General features: G+C 38.6%; 1 protein-coding gene across 4 annotated transcripts in view; it reads right to left on the bottom strand.

The window, feature by feature from the left end:
• The window catches only part of SYT1 (synaptotagmin 1), a 357,216-nt gene that overhangs the window by 110,660 nt on the left and 220,743 nt on the right, over positions 1-25,813 (bottom strand). For all 4 annotated transcript variants that reach the window (XM_057429544.1, XM_057429546.1, XM_057429543.1 and 1 more), the window contains one exon: positions 21,602-21,790. In XM_057429544.1, coding sequence (XP_057285527.1) covers positions 21,602-21,773 — 172 coding nt within the window. In that variant the 5' untranslated portion in view covers positions 21,774-21,790. The remainder of the gene's footprint in view (positions 1-21,601; positions 21,791-25,813) is intronic.

Consider the following 25,813-nt stretch of genomic DNA (forward strand, 5'->3'; position numbering starts at 1 on the left):
TTCATCATGCTGAGACCCCTTGACTCCCACCTGTGCTGAGTTTTAAGTCCAGCAGTGTAACTCTGAATGCAGGCTGCAAGCTTTCCTCAAATTATGATGTCAGTCCTTTTTCTGGATATGACAGAAGGAAATGAATCTCCTCTCTCAGTACCAGAGTGCACCTTTGATTATCTGCAGTAGGTGTGAGTTTTGCCTTACTCTGCCCAAATGAAAAACAGGCACATTCTAGACACTTACATCCCTTATGGGATCTAATTGTACGAGTTCAGTTCACAGAAAGAGCACCCTTTTCCTTCATCTCCTTCTGTAGTGTCCTATTGACACTGAGTGCACTCAGCGCAGATTGATCCTACAGGTATGTTCAAGACAGACTTTCTCCACTAAGTGAAACACTCCTGTAAGGGAATATTGAAAACTCAGTGCTGAAATGTCACAGGCTTCTTCAGTTCATTGGGAAGAGGAAAGAAATGGAACCTTATGCCAGCTCTGAAAATCAATTATTAGACAATCTTGTTTAACTTTGCTGCCATAAATGGTCATCAGGGTCTGAATCAAAAGTTCTATACTTGACTTTTATCTACAGCCCTCTGGTTGACACCACTCCATGTTCACTGCTTTTTCTCTCTGAATTGCTTTCTAAATGAAAGTGCTAATTGGCATAGTCCAAGCAAAGGATTATTTTCCCTTTAAAGAAGGAAAGTCAGGAGAGGATGATCTGTGACTTCAGGATGACAAAGAATATTCACTAAAAATTGTTAGTGGTCAATCTAACCCCATGTCCAATGTAAACTTCTCTCCTGAGACTGACATATTTACACTCCAGTTACATTTTGCTCCTGTATTTACAGTTAACAGTAGCAGCTTCTCTGCATGCACACATTTTCTTACTGCTATTTAACAACCACTGCATATCCTACTGATCAAAAGTGCATTCCACTTATTAAAATCATTTAATTAAACCCCATTCTTCTCACTGGATTAATTTCATTGCTACTGATCAAAGAGGCTGAAAAAAATGATCAAATCTTAAAAGTACATAGCAGAGTTCTTGCTTCTGTCACTATATAAATACAATTGAACTTGAAGTGATTAAGCCCAAGTTTGGCCAGAACAGAGAAATAAAAATTAAAAGGGAACACTAACTAAACATAGGAAAAATAATCACTTCTGGAATTACTTGTTTGTCTGCTGAAACAAATGACCATGGTCCTGATGACTTCTGTCCCATGAGGTTCCCATCCCAGGTTCCCAATTCCTTTTGCAAGTACTTTGCCCTTAACTAAAGAGGCAACTGTGCTTTCTCCTAATAAGAAGTTTGCAGTAGCTAATCAACAATTCTTTCAAACCTGTATCATCACCAGTAACGAACAATTAATCCTGCATCTCCTCAGAAATCAGCTAAGCTCAAAACGGAAAGGGAGAGGCAGAAAAAGAAAATGGGCTCTGTGAAGCATGAACTAATGAAAATGAAAAGATCATAAGAAAAACAAACATTAGGGGTAGAGGCGCAATCAATAAAGGCCAGTGCTTGCAAAGATTGTCTTGGAAAATAAGTACTCTAAAGGAATTTAAATAAGTATAAATGGAATTCTCAGAAAGATTTATTTAAGAGTGAATTAATTCTTCCGCGCAATTTCCTTTTTAGTTCCCTTGCATGACTGTCCCTTAGACTACTTCACTTTCTGCATATGGTGCCACATGACAATAACAACACATTAATCTCTAAGTTATATATATATGTTATTCCACAGTGATTCTTCCATCAAGCACAAGGTTAACACATTTAAATAAATGCAAATGAGAGAGGGGTTTGTTATTGGCTGAAAGTGCCTTGAAACAGACTAGTAGTGATATACAGATGCAACTTCGCATCTGCAGTCTAATTAAAACTAATCTAATTAAATATAGTGCATCTGTAAAGCAGCTTCAGCTTTACTATTCCTTTTACAGTTGGAAAGAGCTTCCAAGAGCCAGTGTGTCTGCCATTTCACTTTATTTGGAACCACTTTAATAGCAGGTGAGTAATCAGGAAATAAATTTTCTGTAGCTGCTTTGGAACTGTGCATTCACAGAAGCAGAAGCAGTGATAATGTATCCACAGATACATTACAACACCAACAGAGGCCACATTAACTGGGGGATGTAATGTCCTTTCATTACGCAAAATTATATAGTTGGAAAAAAGAAAAAAGCTTGAAGCCATAAGTCATCCTTCAGCCTCATTTATTAAGGCAGAACTCAACGACAAAAAAACTTCTGCAAATATGTTACGTTACTGACAAGAACTTTCCACAGCAAAATCAGGCATGATCAAAACCTTGTCTTGTTGAGGGATTTCTTTTAACATATTCTTATTACAGGATCTCTTTTCTGGCAAATAAATATTTCACAGACATTATATTTGGTAGGAAAGCTTACTGCTCTCAAGTGAAATTCGGCTGTAAGCAATTTTAGCACTGACAACTAAAATGGCCACAAGGTAATAAAATAATGTGTAGAGCCCTATACCCAGAATACTGGCCACAGGCTGACAGCAATGTAAAATAATATATTCCAGGGTTTTATCTTTTTTTTTTTTTTATTTGCCTCTCAAAAATTCATATAAGAAACTTCATCTGAGAAAACTGTCTTAACATGCTTAAATCAGCTATTCTCAGATGAAAGAAGGTCAAAGAAGGCCAAATCTTGATGAAAAGTTCATCACAACATACTTCCATGAGGCATTAGACAAAGATACGCTGCATATTCCCACCTTAGAGAAACAGCCTGAAATGTCTTGATCCTGATGCAACCTAAAATAACTGTTTGTAGAAAGCTAAGCCACTCTCTTGGCAGGAGTCCGAATTCAGGATGAAGAGACTCTCTACACAGAATCACAGAACAGTTAGGGTTGGAAAGGACCTTAAGATCATCTAGTTCCAACCCCCCTGCCATGGGCAGGGACACCTAACGCTAAACCATATCACCCAAGGCCTCGTCCAACCTGGTCTTGAACACCACCAGGAATGGAGCATTCACAACCTTCCTTGGCAACCTATTCCAGTGCCTCACCACCCTCACAGGAAAGAATTTCCTCCTTATATCCAATCTAAACTTCCCCTGTTTAAGTTTTAACCCGTTACCCCTTGTCCATTCACTACAGTCCCTAATGAGGAGTCCCTCCCCAGCATCCCTATAGCCCCCCTTCAGATACTGGAAGGCTGCTATGAGGTCTCCACGCAGCCTTCTCTTCTCCAGGCTGAACAGCCCCAACTTTCTCAGCCTGTCTTCATACGGGAGGTGCTCCAATCCCCTGATCATCCTTGTGGCCCTCCTCTGGACTTGTTCCAACAGTTCCATGTCCTTTTTATGTTGAGGACACCAGAACTGCACACAATACTCCAGGTGAGGTCTCACAAGAGCAGAATAAAGGGGAAGGATCTCATCATTTTTCTTCTTTCTCCCTTTATTATGGCTCACCAGACTGCTAAAATGTTGAATTTAGTAATATCCAGATTACTAAAATGTTGAATCCCATTATGTCCCTGACTGTGGGACATGCATGGCTCTATATTCCTGGAAAATTCTCCACATCAGGCCACAATGTGTTAAAACAGATTCATGGAATGAGAGCATGCCAGAACTATACTGTAGATACAACACTCTCCTAGGAAGCCACCTGTCCTGGGTTCAGCAGCAGCAGTCATTTTTCTCCTCCTTGGTAGCTGGTGCAGTGCAGTGTTTTGACTTTCGGCTTGGGAACAGAGCTGATAACAAGGATGTTTTGGTTTGGCCAAGGACTTTGTGAGCCTCATGCTCTGCCAGGGAGGAGGGGAAGCCAGGAGGAAGTAGAGACAGGACACCTGACCCAAACTGACCAAAGAGGTATTCCATACCACAGCACGTCATGCCCAGGAGGTAACTGAGAGTGCCCCGGAAGGGCTGGTAGACTGCGAGATGAGGAGGTATCATTTGGTGCTTGGTCGGGTTGGGGGGGGCGAGTTATCGGTCGGCTGGTGGTGAGATGTTGAATTCTCTTCCCTTGTTATTTCCTTTATCATTGTTCTTATTGGTGGTAGCAGTAGTGATTTGTGTTATACCTTAGTTACTAAACTGTTCTTATCTCAACCCATGGGAGTTGCATTGTTTTCGATTCTCCTCTCCGTTCCTCCGGGAGTAGAGGGAGGGCAAGAAGGGGGGGGGAAGCGAGTGAACAAGCTGTCTGGCTGAGTTTAAACCACGACACCAGCAAATTGACTCTTCTTACCATCTTATGAACCTTATGAAGTTTATAACCTTATGAAGTTTAACCATGACAAGTGCAAGGTCCTACACCTGGCTCAGAGCAATCCCAGGCACAGCTACAGGTTGGGCAGAGAAGAGATTCAGAGCAGCCCTGCTGAGAAGGACTTGGGGGTGTTGGTTGATGAGAAAATCAACATGAGCCAGCTTCAGTGTGTGCTTGCAGCCCAGAAAGCCAACCGAATCCTGGGCTGCATCAAAAGGAGCGTGACCAGCAGGTTGAAGGAGGTGATCCTGCCCCTCTACTCTGCTCTCCTGAGACCTCACCTGGAGTACTGTGTGCAGTTCTGGTGTCCTCAACATAAAAAGGACATGGAACTGTTGGAACTAGTCCAGAGAAGGGCCACAAGGATGATCAGGGGACTGGAGCACCTCCCGTATGAAGACAGGCTGAGAAAGTTGGGGCTGTTCAGGCTGGAGAAGAGAAGGCTGCATGGAGACCTCATAGCAGCCTTCTAGTATGTGAAGGCGGCCTACAGAGATGCTGGAGAGGGACTCTTCATTAGGGACTGTAGTGATAGGACAAGGGGTAATGGGTTAAAACTTAAACAGGGGAAGTTTAGATTGGATATAAGGAGGAAATTCTTTCCTGTTAGGGTGGTGAGGCACTGGAATGGGTTGCCCAGGGAGGTTGTGAATGCTCCATCCCTGGCAGTGTTCAAGGCCAGGCTGGACAAAGCCTTGGGTGGCATGGTTTAGTGTGAGGTGTCCCTTCCCTTGGCAGGGGGTTGGAACTAGATGATCTTAAGGTCCTTTCCAACCCTAACTATTCTATGATTCTATGATCTTAGATGAAATAGTATATGAAAAACTGAGAGTAGAACTCTCAGTAGAGAGTAGAAATCTGTAGAGTTCTGTTTTCTTGGTTGGTACCCTTATCTCTAACCTGGAGAGACATAGACCTGATGGATGGACACCCAGTGGATGAAGAATTCAGGTTGCTCAAAGAAGTGGCAAATGCTCCATCCCTGCCAGTGTTCAAGGCCAGGCTGGACAAAGCCTTGGTGACATGATCTAGTGTGACCATGGCACAGGGGTTGGAACTAGATGATCTTAATGTTCTTTCCAACCTTAACTGTTCTCTGATTCAATTACAAAATACAATTGGCAACAACATTACCAGCATTCCCCTTTCCTTCTTTAGCCCCACTATTTCCAAGAATGAAAATACAACCTCCAAGTAAAAGAGCAATAGGTAAAACAGATAAATCCCTTCGTGAAAATTGGGTCTGCTGTTTGAAAAAATATATGTAGACGGCTCTGTTATCAGAAAGAGATCATTAATGATGAAAATTCTCAAAATTGACCCATTAAAGTAATTTTCTTTGCTGTCTGATGTTTCTAGACAGGTAGAACTCCACTGAATTCTTTCAGTTGTAAATAGTTCCATTAATTTCAGCAAAACTATGCTGAACAATGTTTGTAGGATTATGTCTTGAGGTGAATTTTCTAATACACAGGAACAAAAGCATTGTGTGGTTTTGACAACATTCCTTTAACCTAGGAAAAATAAGTGCAGAGATTCATAGAAAAAGTATTTTAGTAAGTTGTAACTAATTTTCAAATGAAATGTCAGTCTGAAATTGCTAATCATATAGTAATTTTCATGTATTTTTCTGGTATGCTGGTATGAAATTTACTTCATTGTAGAAGCTCGCAAAAGGCATCTTTCATAATTCAAACCCTATATTAAGGCAAGGTTTATGTGCTGTACAGGCTGTCACAGAAGCCTATGCAGCAGAATGAATATTCCCTTTTGTATGTGCACTAATGGTTAACAGTACTGTGCATTACACTAAAAGCCTTAGGGTAACAGAGACTTGAAAAAAAATTGTGTTTTCTTTCTTCTAAATATGTAACATGAAGAAAAGTCTAAAACGAAAAGCATTTAACTTTTTACAGGGGGATTTTTATACAGATCTAGATTCTTGATATTGTATTTTGTCATGGTATCGTATATTTCCTAAGGAATGAAAAGGGAACTGTCAAATATGTTGTTATTTTTATATAATATTTTTATTTCAGTACAGTTTGGAGCTTCTTAGGGTGTGGTACAAACGTGGCTGTATATACATTGCATTAAGGACATTGCATTTACTTGTTTTACTCTTTATTATGTGTTGTTTAATTTGCTAATTAGTAATTATTTATTTATTATTTTATTATCTTTGCTACTTTTTAATTTTTAATTTAATTTAATTATCTTTAACACTACTCCTGTATTACTTTCATATGTTTCTCCTATGTTCACTCAATATGTAGTACTCATAAGACAAACCACTTTCATCATGTATTAAGCCCTTATTACGACTAAGCCACCTGCGAACTGTCTTTAAATCAGCACAGAGTTTTCAGCCACCATAAATATACCATGGTAATTTATATACGGTAAAAACTAGACAAGATACAGTAAGATAGAAATTACTTCTCAAATAGCATAGGACATACGATGAAAAGTTTCTAACTTCTTCTAGAGAAAAAGGAGATTTAAAAGTCAACTATATTGGAAAGCACAACACTTAATAGAATTTTAATCTTAACCCTGTGCTGCCTTTATGATATTTTCAATAACCAAGGAATTCAGCAACATAATATGGACTTGCCCAAATTTCTCAGAAATAAATCTGTGAATATTTGTGTTACTTCCTGATCACTGATACTTGCATGTTACTTTGCAATACAGTAAAAATTAGGACTTATTTGGTGAAATATCAAAAAGTGAGTAACTTTTGTTTATTTTGAGATGACAGTTTGAGTGTTTCTAGTCAGACCGTCACAAACTCCTGGATCCATTAGGTGGGGAGATGAAGAAAACGAAGACCACATCAATACCTCTTTTCAATGGAGCTTCAGAGCCAAAGTTATGGCTACATACAGGAACACTATAGGATATGAGAAATGCAGTTGTCAGTCGGTAAAAATGGGCAAATAAATTTTATTGTTATGGTGAAATAACAGTAAGTCTTGTCTCTATCACCTGCAATTTGCAGTAAACTTGGAAGGTAATATTTTTGTGCTGCGGCTAGTATTCAGCCCATCCCAAATCATAAATAACTCAAGTTGGCAGTCTTATCCTAGGAGATTCCACCAAGGTAAGTGAAGCTAGATTATGTTTATTCAGGTATATCATGGTACAGATGACACTTGATAAAAGAAGAAAGCCTTCCCCAGAGCAAAACTCATGCCGTTTACCTCACTTCTGAGGGCTTCGAGATCCAATATTTCTTCTGTGGCTTCTACAGATTCAACTACTGAAGAGTTACAAACACCACCCCCAAAAAATACAATTAAACTGCTCTACAGTCAAAGTTTTTTAATTATGGCCAACATGTAGCCTATATTTTGATTGATAGCCCTTTTATCTCCTCATGAAAATGGTTTCTGATGGGCATATCCCTTGTAAGTGGCTAGTACGCACTTACTTGACCTCACATGCCTCCAAGTTGAGCCGGCTCTTGTCAGAAAACAACCTTCTGGAAGCCAGCACTGTAAAAAAATTTCCTTTGGCTTGTCTCTGAACTTGTGATTCACCCTGGCTTGTCTCAATTGTTGATCCTTATCTGAGGTCATGAACAGTTTTGCTGACTGCCACTGACATTGCAGCATTATATGCAACACACTTCTCTTCTGACTCTCCTTCCAATAGTGTTTCTTGCTCAACCAGTAGTATTGCTAGTAGAGTTAGAAAACACTTGAGCAGGGATATGAGGTTCCCAGTTCTTGGTTCAGCGCAGGAACACAACTCATTCATGGGATAAAGAATTACCGCTAACAGGATTCTGTTAGTCCTGAGCAAAACACCAGCTAGTCCTACTCTCATGACTTCTGTCACTGTGACAAGAAAAAAATTGTACATTAGTCTTGAAGTTACTAAAAAACAAATATCAGTATTCATTTTCCTTTGTGAAAATGTTAGCTTTTCACTCCTTAGCAAGCTTCGTGTGAAGTATAGGGAAAAGTAGAGAAATATTGGTTTATATTTATTCTTTTTCATCAGAAGTATCCTATAGCAGACAGACAGCCTGGAGTGGAGAACTGAGCAGAGACTAGCACCGACAGGGAGCCTTATGTCTTTCAGCTACATGTAAAAAACTTCCAGAGACTTTAACTTTCCTGTTTCCATCTGTAACTGTATTCTCTGTGAAAGTGTTAGCATGGCAAAACTGTGGGGTGTTGGTTTTTTTTTCTTCTTTTTTACTTGAGAACTAGGAAGTGTAAATGAGAGGAGACAGTTCTGTGTGATGAGGGAACCAGGAAAAAGTAAGTAAAAGAGGCAGCAGACGAAAAATCCTGAGAAGAACTGGAGTTGTAAGTCACAAATTGGTTGCCATTTACCTTCAGTTCACAGATGTGACCTCTAATGCCTGCAAGCCATACATCTCGTCAACATGTTCTGTAACAGTAGTTCTCAGAACACAGACCTATTGACATGGAGACTGTGAAGACATATACTGTCTTTAATGGTCATCTGTCTGGTGGAAGCAAATGTTGCACCTTCTTGGAGAAAGAATCACTGATTATTGCTGTTCCTTTTACCTTCAAAAAGGCAATTTTCAGTTCACCTAGCATGAGGACAGGAACACAGATATTTTACAGCTCTCTATTCTCCACTTCCCAGATGTCAATACAAACACAGTACAGATGCAAACCCCCTTTCTTTTCCTTGCTCCATAAAATATTGTGGGAAAGCAGGGAATGTCAGCATTGCTTCACTACATCAAGAATCCTCAGTGATCCTTCAGTCTCCTAGTGGCTCCCAACCCTCATTCTGACAATGCTGAATGAGTAATAGACTGCTGCAACTCAACATCCTCACAATTTGGGTACAGTCTCATTAAGTCTGAGAACTGGATGGTAAGTACACTCCCCAGCAACTAGAAGTATGGACAGAATTTATTAGTTTTACATTGACCTAAGTGCATTACAGCTTGTCTTTACCTTTTACAAAACCCAAACCAAACCAAAATCAACTTTGAAACAGAGGCATAACAGCCTTTGATGACCTATTAAAAGTGATATATCTTATCATACATGACTGATACTATGCATGCTCCTAGCACTTTGTAATTCCACTTGATACCAGGGGAAAGATTAAAGAATTCAGCCCAAACAGAGAACTATTATTAGCATTGGAGACAATCCTATAATTTTGTCTGCAAGGATTAAAGTACTGCTGGGATCCAGCCACTGAAAATGTCTTGAACCCTGCGATAGTCTGATGCTGTCTTTCATATGCTTCTGAGTGCTGAAGCTGAAAGAAGGGAGGAATTAGTGAGGCATCTAATTCACTTCCTGCTCATTGCTACAGTACTTGAGTACCCCAACCAAACAGCTGAATATCTCACTAATGCTCATGGATGACCTAAACCCAGAAGAAAGCTAAACATCATCTTCCATTATCCTGGATCCCTCTCAAGCATAGAAAGCGGCACCATGGTGGCCTGCTTCCCCCTGAGCCAGTAATGGTGGGGAACAGCAGTGGAGACACGCTGATACAAGGGCTGCTGTACTTTGGGAGGAAGCATTAAACCAATGTGCTCAGCTTTTGTGGTAATGAAAGACCCCCTGGGATTTTCCCAAAAGTATTGTAATGCCTTATAGATTCATCCAACTCTCATTAAACTAAATGGAAAGAACCTCAATCATGGCTGCGGAAACTGGATGTTTCAGCGTTGGCCCAAATCCCAGGTGAGGCAATTATATCTTCCAACTGCTTCCATTGGAAAATTTCAATCCCCACCATCCCAAATGATCACAAAGTAGCACCCTACTGATCATTTAAACTAAACAACTGCCCTAAATGCTGTCTTTTTTTTGACAACGATCATGAAAATGTGTGTTGTGATAATAAGCCATGTGACAAAAGAGGGTAAAACTCTCAGTAAGCAGCCTACTAAAATGGAATGGAAGGTAAAAAAATTACACTGGTATTTATGAAGGTCTGAAATTTGCTACTACCATTATATGTGTTTGTGGTAAATGTCTCTAAAATCAAATCACTTGTAGAGTTGCAAACTTTTAAAATAACCATAGCTAAAGTAAAATTAATTTACATTAAAATATGAATGTAGCAGTTCATCGGGTATATTGCATCATGTATTAGAAACGTGTTTACAGTCTTGATCCTCCAAACTGCTTGTGCGTAACAAATTTAATTTGATGCGCTATTCAGGAGCTTAAAGGTTAGTACACATTTAAATACTTTACTGGATTAAACCTTCTGAAATTCCAAAATCTGCTGTGTATCATTTCCATACCTGAACTCAGACTGCACACCCATGTGTTCATGGCTGTATCAAGTAAGAATGTACTTCTGTTGCCTTTTAGGTTATTTACAGGAGTGCTGTAGGTCAGTCAAGAAAAAGACTTGAAAACAAGAATAAACTTGTTCACCAATTTGCACTCATCCTGCACTGCAGGGTTCAGCTAGCGTTGCTATGCCATCAGGGATTTGGTATCACAAATTATTCTACCTAATGTGGTGCAATTTAGGGGATTGGTTGTTTGTTTATAAAGAGGATATATTGTCTGTTCCTTTTTTACCAGGAATTACTGGGATAAATGTTCAGTTCCACAGAATAAAAATGCTTCTTGCCATTATCATTATAAAATTATCGCTAGTTTTCTTATTCTAGATGGCAGTGAGAAGCAGTAGTGATGTTGGACAGATCCATGAGCTTTGTAGAATCAAAGCCCAGCTGTCAGTGGGTTCCGAACAAAAATGAGCTGTTGCAAACCAAGGATGTTGCAGAGTTTACACACTTCAGCCAATGCACTAACTGAACAGAAAAAATATTTTTGCAAGTAGTTTTCCTCTTCCATTTTGTCTCTTCCTACATACCTGTATTTTTATCAAGAAAAGCAGAGTGAATAAGTATTTTGGTATCATATAATCACTGTGAAATAAATGCATGGCTTTTTCAGAATTGTCAGTCAATTTTGACATTTCTTCATGCTATGTAATCATAATTAATGTTATGCTTTGAGTTTGGGTAACATTAAGCTTTCCTGTTTGTCTACTGGTCCTCTCCAGTGGACTGCCATCTTAGCCATCTCACTGTCCTAGGACTTAAAACTCATCAATAATTATTTCATGAGGCAAGAGAGTTTAGAAGCCAGTATTCTGGAACAGTTTCCTATAAAGTGATTGCCATCACCAAGTTGTGATCTAAAATGCCACACTAGATTGAAATTTATGAATAGTAAACTTGCCTTATCTTCCTCTGCCTTCCTTCCCTTGCTCAGGCTGCAAGTAAATCTGCACCCATGGCATATTACAAACAATAACCGACTCCAGGGTTGAGACCTGAAATCCTGTATTCCAGATTAGAGCACAAGTTTGCTGAAAATTGGGTACTGAGGTCTTAGAAAACATGGCAAAATAGCTGGCTTTGGGAGAGAAGAGAGGTTGGAAACCTAAGGAAGAAACAAGTCTGAATGTTGGGTTAGCAAGAAAACTGCTTGTCCCAATTTTATTACAGAATCATAGGATCATAGAATAGTTAGGGTTGGAAAGGACCTTAAGATCATCTTGTTCCAACCCCCCTGCCATGGGCAGGGACACCTCACACTAAACCATGTCACCCAAGGCTCTGTCCAACCTGGCCTTGAACACCGCCAGGGATGGAGCATTCACAACCTCCCTGGGCAACCCATTCCAGTGCCTCACCACCCTTACAATAATGTGAATCATGTTAATTTCTAATTAATAAAATTGTTAATTTTCTCCTAGCCAGAAGTCACATTATTGTTAAAATAACAATTTTCTCCTAGTAAGTGAAATTATATAGAAAGACAATCAAAGATACATTGAACTCTGGTAAAGTTCATTGAATATCTATAAGAAAGGTATAAAAATTATCAACATTGTAAACAAATGTGTTGCCTCTCTGTTAGCTGTTTCCAGTTAAAAAAACCCTGCAAGACTGGGACAGTGATGTCTGCTCCTCTCTTCCTCTTCAAGGAACTGCCACCCCTACTCCACGGTGTCACACAAATGGTTCGCGTGGCTGCTTCAAACTGATAGCTGTGAGCTCCCAGCAAAGGCTGAGGAGTATCATTGAGGCTTCAGCCTAAACTACCCCAGTTCCTGGTCTTCCTGAGGCTAAAGGAAATCAAGGGATCAAGATGGAAAACTAACTTTCATCTGCCTTTCCTCCAGGTACGGCTAGGAAAGAAATGCAGGATTCATGGGATCATATGCTGTAGCCTAATGTGGGACATCTGTTTAAGAGTAAGAAGCCCTAAATACCCAGTGTTATTTGCTTATTTTGTCCAATGGCATTTCACAGTAAAATACACATGCTTTCCTTCAGCCTGGTCTCTGGTCCAGTGAGCTATCTTTCTCTTCATCAAATTGTACATTGACAGAAGACAGTGACACAGCTGCTCTCAAAGTGAGAGAAATCAGGTCTCTAAGTCCAAGGAAACTGCTTCCAGGCTGTGAATCTGTCTGTTACAAAGGCCTAACCTAGGGCTCTTCCTAGATACCAGAGTCTGTGAGACCAGTGCCACCTCAAACAAATCTCCCTGAAGTTTTTCCTTCTGGATACACCTGGGCCTCCTGTTTCTGTGGCATTCTGAAGAGAGACAAGACATGCAGCTCAGATTTGTGAATTTGACTCCCAGAGTCTGGTTCTTAGAAGCTAAGTGTAGAAACCCTGAGCATTTCTGGAGCTCCTTCCTTTTTTGATGTGGGTCGAAATGCCTTTCCCATCTGAAAGGACAAACCCCATCTTTCAATTTGGTGGCTCTCAGGGCCATAAGAAAACAGTGCCAGCTACAGTACTGAAACATGCCCCCAGATGATATAGGGCTGTGAGTAAATTAGGGAGCTCTTGCTGAAGTTGATAATTAAGATGAGCTTCAGATTCAGAAACCTGCACAGGAGTAAGCAGATGGCTTGCTCAGCTGCCAGCTGGAACTTAGCCTTCACAAGGCAGTCATTCAAGTTCAGCAGCTCAGCTTCCTTCTGTGGAGTCAGAGCAAAGTCTACCCATAACAAGATCCTTCTGAAGACTTGAGGCCACCTCCACAACTCTTACAAAAAGGCTGTGTGTTCTGGGAACAGTAGAGATTTTCAGATCTGGACTGGTTCAAGATCTCGCTTTTAAAATACAAAGCAAGACTAAAAAGATAAATGGAACACAATAAAGGATGCTTTGGGCCTACAGCATTCTTGAAAGCTCCTATTGATGGTTAGTGGCTTAGTATTTCACCCACATTGGCAGTCAGGCATTGATAATCAGGTGTCTTAAACACTTCATTATATCAGTAAAGGAATTCTTTTCTCTTTAAACAAATTTAAATACTTTAAAAAAACATACGAATCAAATAAGGATGGTATCATATATTTATAATCATCCAGGGAAGGCTTTAGTTTGGATAATTTTCAGCAGCAAACTCACCCAGCTGAAAACAGAATAGTGAGCAATAACAACAAAAAATGACATTCTATTCTTCAGCTATGCTAACTTACAATAGTGCCTCAGAATAACAGAGGCTTCATTATCTACTCTTGGTTCTTATAAAAATGCAGGAGAATATCTTCTGGCTTGCCACAGTGCCTAGATACAAGTAGCTGAAGTAAAGGTGAAAAATCAATCTTAACAATAATCCCTATGTTTCATTGCCCATTTATACCATACTTTTAAAAAGCAAATCTATTAACCATAGTCCCAAGTGCTTTTTTTTTTTTTTCCTTTTATGCAGTAGACTGCTGAGAATCAATCTTTAAATGTATTCTCAATTTTAAGTTCAGAACAATCATTCCATGAAGTCTCATTTTCAAAACAAGATTACAAACTGAATTATAACAGATAATGTGCAATTTCTGCAGACACTTCATCTGCAGGTAAGTTTGAAAAACACTAGCAAAGATTATGTTTATTTTATGCACGCAAACATAATTTCCGCGCACTTTCCCTCACACAAAGTAATGAAATTTTAAGATACATTCCCAGTACTGAAAGGAAGTCAGCAACCATGTTCAGTTTTCTGCTTGTAAATTGAATTCTCTACTCAATTTATAAGGCACTGGCACAACTTGACATATCTATAGTGCAATAAAATACCTACCAGAGCTGTTGTAGCATATAAAACAATAATCACAGTGATGTGCTGGAGGAAACCCTTGGGGTACTCCGGCACCCCTTGTTAAAACCCTGTCACCAAATCAAAGGTGTTCACCCCTGTTTCTACTATAGATGGATTTCATTGCCATAGCTGTAAAAGTTAATCTGAGTGGGGTTGTTTGTTTTCTTACATTTTCCTCAAGTGATCTCAGCATCATGTAATTTCCAGGACAACTGGCTGCTCCTTCCCCTTCTTTCATATTATACAACTCAAAACCAACCGCTGTTTCTGAAAACGATGTTTCAGACACATGTAATCAATAATGTATATTTCTGCTTCACACTGAGGTTACGTTCCCAATGTGCTTCTGGCTAAGAAACAGCATTTTCTGTTAGACAGGAGAGTGGATTCTCAAGGTGTGCAGAAGAGAACATGGGTTTAGAAAGCAACAGGCTCCTCTATGCTGGAGATGGAGGGTGCTGCAGCTGGTACTCTGGTTCAAGTTATAGAAGTCTGCTCTTGTGATTTCTCCTTTCCTCCTTGGCTCGTCCAAAGAGCAAAGAATGGTTAACATAGGAATAAGGTCCCCATTCAGACCTATGTACGTCAGATGGCTGGGCTAAGCTTGCTTTGATCAGAGGAGATATGCAACATCCTGACAAGCATATGGGCTTGCTGGTGCTGAATCCAGCTCCAGTCTGCAGCAGCGCTTCTGGATCACCAAGCTAGAGCAGCTCGTACTTCTAACAGTCTGAGGGTCCTAGCTCAGTCTTTTATGAAGATCAAACTGGCAGCTGTCACGGATCTAAAAGTTTAAGTATAGGACATGTTAAGGGGAGCCTATTGGAAAGCATATGAAAATTACTCATGGATTGTAAAAATTTTCTTCATGACAGAATCAATCATTAGAATATCAACAGAATGCAATTCAGTAGAATCTCAAACCACATGCTAATTCTTACAGACAAGGATTTTCATCTGTGTTCTGCTTCATGAGTTTTCAATTCCACTCTTCTAACACTCAGTACCCTTTGGATTTAAAAGCTGTATTTTCAAGCACTCAAAATACGATACACCCCTAAAAATAATGAAGGTATTTTCATATTCTGAGTTTATAAAATAACAGAGTTGAGTTGGTTTTGTCTCACAGTTTTTGTGTCTTCTGGGTGTGTGTGGGCAGTATTTCCAATCTTTTCCCGACTAGCAGGTAATCTAGAAACTTTTATTCAATGGAAAAAAAAATTTTCATTTAATCACTGAACTCTGGGTCTAGGGGGTTCAGGGAGAAAACAAAGTGACCTGAGATTTGCATTTAAATTGCTATATTTAGAAATAATGATTTTTTTCTCCCTCTCTCACTGTACTGTATATAGTTCTTTCTTGTACTCATTCTGTGTTCCAAAATAAATCTTTATTTCTGATTTCCCCCGCTCTTTCCCCGGTGTAAAGCCGTATGTATTTGCTTGGCATGAGCAACTGCCAATGATTTGATGATAGGAAGGGAAACAAGAAGACTTCAATTTATGCCTTCCCACTTCCTCCAGAACTGTTCTTCAGACTTCCCCGAACATCAAAAAACTTCTTTATTCTCCTCTAAATCTCTCCTTCCAAGTCCTCTTTGCCAGGATACCTAAATAGAGTTTGTCAATGTCAGACTGCTCCTACACTGAGATCAGTGCTTTTTGTATTGACAAATATATGTGTGTACTTACATATATATGAACATACATATACATAGTCCTCATTTACTGCAGACAGGCAGCTATTACTTGCCTTATATTTAGACAGAAAGGTCTCTGAGGGATAGAGTCAATTATTTCCCAGCTAACCTAAGATCTTAGGTGATGACTAACACTGGTATGCTCCATGGAAATGTAAATAATAGCTATTGCTGAGAACTTTATTCTGTTTTATGGTATGTTTCTCTATTAATCCAGTTTTGAAATCTGAAAACATTTTATTGTCTGCATTTTGCTTCTTTTTAATGAACTTAGAGAAGAATGCCCCCTCTCCTCCCTGTGCCAGTGACACCTGTATTCCACGAACCATTAGGAGAAGCAGTGCAATGAACAGCCTGAATTTATTTTCCGCAAATGATCAAGCTGGCAGCACCATAAAAATTAAGTTTCAGAAAAACCCTATGCAAACAAAGTATCTTCTTGATAATCTTGATGCCAAATAAGAATGAAAAATTATGAAATAAATATTAGTGTCATTTATAGAAGATATTAAGAACTCTTTGAACAACTTCAGCCAGTCAATCAAGAAAGGCAGAAGGGCAGAACAGCAGAGAGCAGGAGGGAGAAAGAAATGATGAAGTGGGTCCAGGATGACTACTGAATGTTGAAACATTAACTTAAACGGGTAAACATATAAATCCAGAATTATTTTATTTGCTTATTTACCGAAATATCTACAACTCTGTTCCTCAGCTTACTAAGGTATTATTTAGAATGTAAACAGACCTGAGTCTTACAGCTACTTTTACATTTTCTATTACAATTCGTTCTATAGCCTCCAGTCCCATTTTGTTTTGACAGTTACTCACTAAGCCAGGGAGAGGGAAATAAACCTTTCTTTAAATATCTGCAAACAGAACATGAAGCAAGTCTGCACAGAACATCAGGGTTTAGCCTGACTCATCACACAGTTTTGAGCTCCTGGTTTGGTGGATTATCAGTCAGTTGGTACACGATGAATCAAATTCAGGGATTTTAAGCACCAGCTGCTGAGGACAAATAGAGCTGCAAGAAAGCTGAACTTTTCAGAATAAGGTTGGTATAGACATGTAACTTCTCATCCAATTACAATGTAAGAAAGCAGACAGCATTAAAAATATGCAATAACTTCCTATTACAGAGGTAATGATGGTATCCTGGATTCAGTGCATTCAGCTATTACGGCTATTCAATATTAAACCATAAATGTTAATGGCATATCATTACTTAGTCAGATATATACTGGAATTTTATTGTTTTTTTTTCTATTTACCTTGCTGGCCGAAGGAGGCCTTCTGTTCACACAGGAACGTGTTCTTGATGTGTAAGGAAACACAACACTTTTCTTTTACAAAAATGCTTATTAAGTAAACTAATGTTGATTGACTTTGTTTTATTTGCATTTGGTCAGCATCAGTATCCTGACATTTAAAGCCTCTGGCCAAAAGCTGTTCCTGTCTTGCATTCCCATGCTATGTAAATGTAAAGGTATGGCAGACATTTTCCTAGACTGCAGACAAAGGTCCAGATGGAAGAGCAGTGAGAGGGAGGAAGGAAAGAATCAATGTATTTTACAAAGTCTTTTAACACAGTTTTCAGAAATGTAAGTGCCATTTTATCTGCTTCATTTTATTCCTTTCTTCAGGTGTTAGAATTACTGTCTTTAAAATGCAAAGTGTAAAAGCAGAAATGGTGCCTTTCCTGTCCTTCTGGTAAACAGCTTAAAATTTCTGTAGATTAGAGATAAATTAGGAGGGAAAGTATAAGGACCAATTAAGACACAGTGACTCTTATACACAGTGCATTTATGGAAAAACAACTGTACTGTGATTATGCAAATCAGCCCCTCATAACCCAAATGCAGGGATTTACATAACGGAGAAAAGAATTCTTCACAGTTATGCCCCGGTAATACACAGGATTCTTGCGCTTTAATTGTCTGACTCGTAATAGAATGATCCCCCTTTCTTTATTCAAGTGAAACACATGTTAGGACATAACCATTCTGAATCATTTGGAAGCCTACACTCTCCCACCAGAAAAAATGTGGAGTATGTTCTATTTTAAAGAGATACAAGTCAATGAAAAAAAGCCAGTATTTCTTCCTGCATCGATAAAAATTTTAACTGGATTTTCATATTGCATCACTGCTCTTGAAATAAATGTATACGAATACAAATGGGCCCCTTTGCTGGAACTTCTTCTTTCTTCAAACTATTAAATTCAGCACTTTTTGACAAAATAAGACTTCTCTGGTGCATATATTACTGAAGAAAACATTGGTATAATTTAAATTGCACAGACCCTATCTTACAGTTTTGTAATGTGAATTCTTCATATGAATCCTGATATTTTTGTTTAGTTAACTATGTGTAGACTATTAGACTAACTTGTGAGTTCTGTGTTTTACAAAACATATTATTCTGAAAAGATTACTATTTTATTGTAAGCCATGTGATAGGAACAGTATTTATTCAGTTGGGTGTAGTTTGCTGTACCTTTATTTTTGTCATCATGTATTCCACTATTTGAATGTGTTTTTTTAATATAAGCATGACTATGCAATTTCTATGAAAAACAAACAAACAAACCAACCAACCCAAAACAGAAAGAGGAGACTATATATAAATCAGCCCCTACCATAGCTCATCTTTTCTATCACTCCAGCCAAGTTGATTGCAGGTGAGCTTTATCACAATATGGGTACGTATTGTTCTATCCTGCTATAAATCCATTAAAGCATCATGATTTATTTTCCATCTGCAGACACCTTAGGCAGAGGCAACTGATTTCTCCCTTGTGCACAGACAACAGAGCACTGAAAAAAAAACCCTTTCACGGTAACTACTGAACTTTCAAAGCCTTCCCTGTCACGTGGAGATGAAACAAGACCTTTGGAAGTTTAAAATGAGAAAGTACATGAACTACAAAACAGGCTTGTCAGTGATGTGCACAGGTTAGAGAACTTGCTGACTATGTCATTCCTCTGCTATGTGTAAGATTTGGGGTCTGCTCTTCACTTTGACCATGCTCCATGGTCTTGGAAGCGTTCTTACACCCAAACATCTGTGCTGTCCCAATGGGGCTGTTCGCTGCATTTATTCTCTCTCACACAGAAAGAAATCCCTAGAAAAGCACTATAAAAATTATTTGGATGGAAAAAATTTACATTCTGCTCTAAGAGAGATTCACAAAAAAATTGCAACCAGTTGTAGGAGGTGAGGTTCCGACAGCTTTTCTATGACAAATCCTCAGCTTTGCAATGGGCTAACAACACCTTGCTGACAACCCCCTACTGACATAAACCAAACAAATAGTAAGGAAATGTTACAATCTTCCAAAAGGAAAATGAGGTCTCCTCTCCTCTCTGCCCCAAATATTTTGGAGGTAGTCTATAAACTTATTTGGTGATCTGTTAGTGTTAGTTTATAACTGATTATAAGTATTTAAGAAAACCCGCACAATGAACATTTATCTTTCTTCTTGAAATGGTAAAATCGGAAAAAATAAATATAAGTATTGGGGATGGAGATGCTGGGAAGATCCAAACACATCTGTAGCCTCTAGAAGGAGACTAGACAATTGGCATGGGATTTGTGACTGCCCCAGGTTTATTTCTCAAAAAAATTACCGCATGATCTTGGATAAGAGTCTAGATTTCTGAAATGGGGACAATATGTTCTGGTCTCACTATCAACACAAGGTACCATATTTTATATACATTACAATTCATTTCATAATAAATAAGACTTGTCTTAAGGCCTAGTACATGTTTGTCAGCAAGCATTAAGTTTGTTTTGGTTTTGTTTTTGTTTTTATGAACAGAAAAAAAAAAAAAGTTTTATTCATTTCTATCTGGAAAGATCTGCCAGACTGGACCTTCCACTTGTTCCACTGCTGTTTTAAAAAAGTATGCGGTACTGCATTCGAAGTTCCTCTCTATCTGCAGACCTTTACCTAGACTTGCCAATTACAGAGTTTCTCCTACTGGAAACCATTCACACCTTTGTGAGGTTAAAATCCAAGTTTAAAAATAAAAGAATATTTACATAAAAGTTTCATCTACATCACTTACATAGCATGGTGAGATAAAAATTAAAAAACAAATGTTTCAAGCGCTCCTTCTCCCTTGGGGTCTTTTCTTTTTTTTCATTATTTTTTCTTCTAGTAGTTTTGTTTTTCCCATGGTATCATTGTGCAATTTCATTTCAGTTTGGTCTGCACTGGACTGTGCAGATTACCTATCTAATGACATATGGACTTCTTACCACCGTAACACCTCTATTCTTGCAAGTGAGAATTTCGAGTGACAGAGCAAAGCTGCTTGCTCTCAGTTTTGCAAAAATCGCATCTGCCAGATTGCCACGATCCATTTCAGAGATAAAAAAATCAATTAATATTCTAATTTGTTATGTGTCTTTAATCAGTCACACAACATTTCGTTACACAAATTATAACCTTCTAAAAATGAAAGCTCTTACATATGTTAAAATACATCCCTGAAAATATTTTACATTTACTTATTCTTCTGATGTAAAAACTATTAAAGACTGAATGACTCTCTAATGCCTGCTGTTAAACCACACATGCACACACAGCCTTCACTTTCATGTCTACAAAAGTGGCAAAATTATCTCCTTGCATCATTAGGTAATTTTTCTGTCAGCAACAAAAAGGTTTTTTCTTTATTAGCTGAAACAACACTGTCAATATTGAATTAGTTGTATATTTAATACCAGTGTATGCATACTAACACATACCAAACAGATTCAAGAACCTTAGAATTATCATAGACAAGAGCAAAAAGCTAATGCTTATTTTTTTTTATAAATGTGAACAAATTGAGGATTCGACTTTAAATCAATACTTTCTATTACAGACCAAAAGAACCCTGCTGACTTTAACCCTATTGATTTCACAGAGATATACATTGATACTTTTAAACTGTTCTGAATAGTAAAGGAACTCACGCAAACAACATTATGGATGATCTAACAGAATTTTGAGTGGGAAAAACATGGCTATCATCTTAATATATTACTGATGTATTAGAGCTATTTCCTTGTTTAAAAGACATTTTCACACTTTCACATTTTCTAATCCCCAAAGATACACAGTTCCCTTATTTTCCCAGTATTTTTGAGTTCTGGCGAAATTCTGCTTTAAGATAATATGCCCACACACATTTGTCATAAACATGAAACCCAAAGTTAGGAAATATTTACTTATTGGTCCCATGGCCACTGTGAAGTTCTGCCATTCCAGTTTTGATGATTCAGCAAAAAATCATCAGTAAAAATTACCAAAACAATCTGACATACCAAGAATTGACTCAGATTGTATGAGTTTGACCCTTTCTGTTCTCCAGCTAATTCTGAGTAGTTTACTAAACCAGGTTTGCCTTCTGATTTTTCTAGTTTTGACTTGAAAACATTTAGTATGCTGTCCAAAGAAATGACAGAGAAGAAAATCTCTAATTCAATCTAATCTGCTAACACAAGCTTTTTAACCAATCAAGTTTTACTTACGTGGAATTTTGTTCAGTTCATTCATGAACTTCTCTTTTAACTTAGAAAATGCATCTTCTTTTCCTCCCCCTCCTCCGGGACTGGCTGGCTCAGTGACATTGCTTGGAGGGGCTGCTGCTACTGTGGTAGCTGGGGGTGCTGCCAGGGCCTCATGATGACTTTCACTCACCATTTTAACCCCTGGGTAAGCTGTTGGAATAAATAAATAAACAAATAAATAAAAAACAGAAAAAAAAAAGAGAAAAAAAATAAAGTCACTGGAATGGATCTGTCATCAACAAATGACTAAATAGGCAGAATATCTCTTGGTGCTCATGCTTACTGGGTAAATACAACTGTACCAGCATATTGCTTCATGACCTTCATAAAATCCTTACTAGAAAATACATGAAGCCTTTTGCGGGGTTAATTTCAGCCAGGATTATTTTATTTCTTTGAGTTCTTCTCCAATGGTGTTGCATTTTGAACTGCTGAATTTGAAACTTCAAAATTACTGTAAAGCTCTCATGCAGATTTACATTTTCTCCTTCAAGTCTGAAAGTGTAAGCAAATTGGGTAATAACCACTTCCTACGTGCAAATTTCACAGACTATTTACAGAATTATTTTTCTATGAGCGCTACAGAGGTGTGGATCATAGCTGAAATGTCTTTATAAGATAAATAAAGTGATAAGGATATAATAAAAACAGTTCAAGATTTCTTCTCAAAGTAAAACCCTATTGTTTCCTATTTAAGTAACTTGTATATTAAACAGAAACTGACTTCCATCCATTTTTATCTACACTTATTGAAGGCAATTTTCCCTCCAGTTATTTTGTGTGACATTTGCTACTGACAATATTCTCTTAAATTATTCAGATGTCTCAGTGTATTCATGAAACTACGACATCTGTAGGGTATCTAAATGCAGCCATATTTAAATATCTGAGAGGCTGTCACAATCATAATCCTGCATCAGCATATTTTTAATTTCATGTTGTTTAAAGGGCATTTTTCAAAACCTTGAGTGCAAATTACTCTAACGGGTTTTCATGGCAAGGTTTGTGTAGTGGTTGGGTACAGGGCCAGAAGCTTTCCCCATGTCCAAACGGGCCGATGCCAGCTGGCTACAAGATGGAGCCACTGCTGGCCAAGGCTGAGCCCATCAGTAAGTGATGATGATGGTGGTGGGGGAAAACGTGCATGACGGCAATTGCAACTGGGAGAGAGGAAGGAGAATATGTGAGAGCAACAGCTCTGCAGACACCCAGGTCAGTGCCGAAGGAGGGCAGGAGGGGCTGCAGGTGCCAGAGCACAGATTCCCCTGCAGCCCGTGGTGCTGGTGAGGCAGGCTGTGCCCCTGCAGCTCATGGAGGTCCACAGTGGAGTGAATCTCCTCTTGGAGCCCATGGATGCCCACAGTGGAGCCAATATCCACCCGCAGCCTGGGGAGGACTCCAAGCTGGAGCAGCGGAAGTGAGTGAGGAGTCCTTCCCTGAGGAGGAAGGAGCAGCAGAGACAGCATCTGATGAACTGATTGCAACTCCCCATACCCTCTCTGCTGGCGGGGAAGAGACAGAGAATACTGGGAGTAAAGTTAAGCCCAGGAAGAAGGGAGGAAGGGATGAAGGTGTTTTTAAAATTTGGTTTTATTTCTCATTATCCTATTCTGATCTGTTTGGCAATAAATTACACTAACTTCCCCTAGTTGAACGTGTTTTGCCCATGATGGTAATTAGTGATCTCTCCCTGCCCATATCTTGACCCATAAGTTTCAAGTTACATTTAATCTTCTGTGTCCACTTGAGGAGTGATAGAGTGTCTTTGTTGGGCGCCTGGTGTCCAGCCAGGGTCAACATACCACAATTACAAAGCAAAGAGTTTTGGGCCAGTGGGGTGAAGGTGAGATGATGTGACATGCACAAAGTGATTCTGCTAGCAAAAGAAGGTTGGCTGAAATGTATATATTGTTTCTGAACACATTGTTCTGATATTCTGCAGCATCCTAACTATCGCTGCTCTGAATAATCGTTCTGTTTTTCTTCAGAAAACCAGAGGGTGAAAGGGTTCGAGAGATAACAAACATTCATTACTGCTCTGAGTGTACAATTGCTCTCAGCCCAGACATAAACATTTGGCCTTTGATCTTTTGCTGAGAAATTTAAACATCACCAAAGGAGAAAAAGGCAACACATCAAAATTAAAGGGGCGTAAGAGTGTCTGACTTCATGCAATATGATGAATCATGAGCTTTCCTGCCTTGTGACTGCTTTCATGGATGTTGCCGAGAGTGCTCAAATCACTAAATCAAAAAAAGAATTGACTTTTTGTCCTTCAACTTTACTTCCATGAGCCCACAGTCATGAAGACCTGCAGACTCAGATCTGGACTGCAGGGAGAATGTATCTTTGTATATCACCCTCACCATTCTTGCCATTAAACAGGGGTTTGCACACATAGTCTGTAATACAAGCCATTCTCTAATACTGTCATACAATGAAAGAGATTTTAACTAAATAGGGGGGTGCTCCTGTTCTGAGGAAGCTGTTTGGTGGATATTTTGCAGCAATTTTATTGATGCAGCACTGAATGAAGCAGTATTCCCTGCCTGCTCATCACTTCTGCCTTTGCTCTCACGATCTCTAGCCTAATATAAAATCATGTTCATGTTGACACAGAATATGTATACGATGCAGCTCCATAAATATTTCATAAGCATGCAGTCTTATCTATTTGCCTGTAACAACATGGGAGCAGTTCAGTATTTGAAGCGGACAGAAATCGATGGAAAGATTCCAGTTAATATCCATAAACTCTGGCTCAAGTCTAGTATCTGCAGACTTTCCCACTTGCCTCCCAAAATAACAATTGTGAAAAAAATCTAGAGCATAATTTGGGTAGTATGAAATAAAATGCTAGCTCCCCTAGACTAGAAGACTTTTTCCATATGCTCTGATGAATGCCAAATACTATGAAGCAAAACATGCAGAGCCATCAGCTTTAAACATTAGCGCTGGTTTATATTATAGCATTTTGTCAATGAATGTCAGTTAAATCAGAAGACAAGTTGCATGATATATCATAATTAAATCAAAATTAAATTGCTTAATTATAATATATTGCTTAATTATTTCAGGCCTGGCAGTTGACTATTTTATTTTGTAATGGAAGACACAATTTGCAGTGATGACTTTCAGCTAATTAAAAATTAAGGAAAATGTAATTTATTTGCTTCCAGTTTTGAAGCTGTATTTTGAAAATATATTAGGAGTACAAATTTGAAGCATTACACTTTCATTTATTTAAAAAAAAAAAAAGGGAAAAAATAACAAAACAGATTATTCCTCTGATCTCCAGGAACAACCCTTGGTAGAATCCCAGTGCCCTTAGAGATCACTACATGTAATGAGGCATGAACAAATGCTTTGAGACTTTCCACAGAGCCTTTGACCTTTACACGCTAATGACACTGTCCTGATACTTTAAATAGGTGTGAACGGGCTGAAAAAGAATCCTGTCTCTGCAAAAGCCTTCTGCAGTAAAGAATTTTCTGAAGAGCACATGCTCACTCCCTTAAAAAGGTAACATCTGTTGGCTGCTATTCTTGTAACCCTGCTGCTTTCCACAATAATGGTATAAACATTATGGTATTATTAGAGACTGCAGAATACTGAATAATTGGACTTAAATTGGCCTTTTACAACAAAAGGGGTTACTTTAATGCCATAGTGATTGCTGAAGGTAAAGATCTACAGAATACTAGCAGATTATCTGCCATTTATGAAATGGTAGTTGCAAGCACAAATTTCTTGTAGGCTGAAAAATGAAATGTCATAGAATTCAATTATGATTTCCAGTTCAGTGTTCGCTACAATGATTATAGTGCTATGTATGAAACATGTTTCATGTGCAATATGCAGACATAAATAAGAGTACATTCTCAGTCATAAATAAAAGTACAATTTCATTTTCATGCTTCTATAAAAGAGTAGACTATATTCCCTAAGCATGGCAATTCTTTGGTGTACCACTGCTTATCCATACTAGTGCCATATAATCACTGTAAGGCATGTGAAACAAAACAATGAGCAAATACGTGGAATACTTTGAAGTAATGCTTGCTGTCTCTATAGAGAAATAAGCAAGTGTTGACTGAAAATCCAGAGATGATGATTTGAACCCTTGAGGAGGTCAGGGGTTTAGAACCTTCCGTTACCTATGCAAGAAACACT

This window comes from Pezoporus wallicus, unplaced genomic scaffold, assembly GCF_028554395.1.
Source record: "Pezoporus wallicus isolate ANWC-B61680 ecotype Strahan unplaced genomic scaffold, APGP_CSIRO_Pwel_v1 contig_5069, whole genome shotgun sequence".
In the NCBI taxonomy this organism is placed as follows: Eukaryota; Metazoa; Chordata; class Aves; order Psittaciformes; family Psittacidae; genus Pezoporus; species Pezoporus wallicus.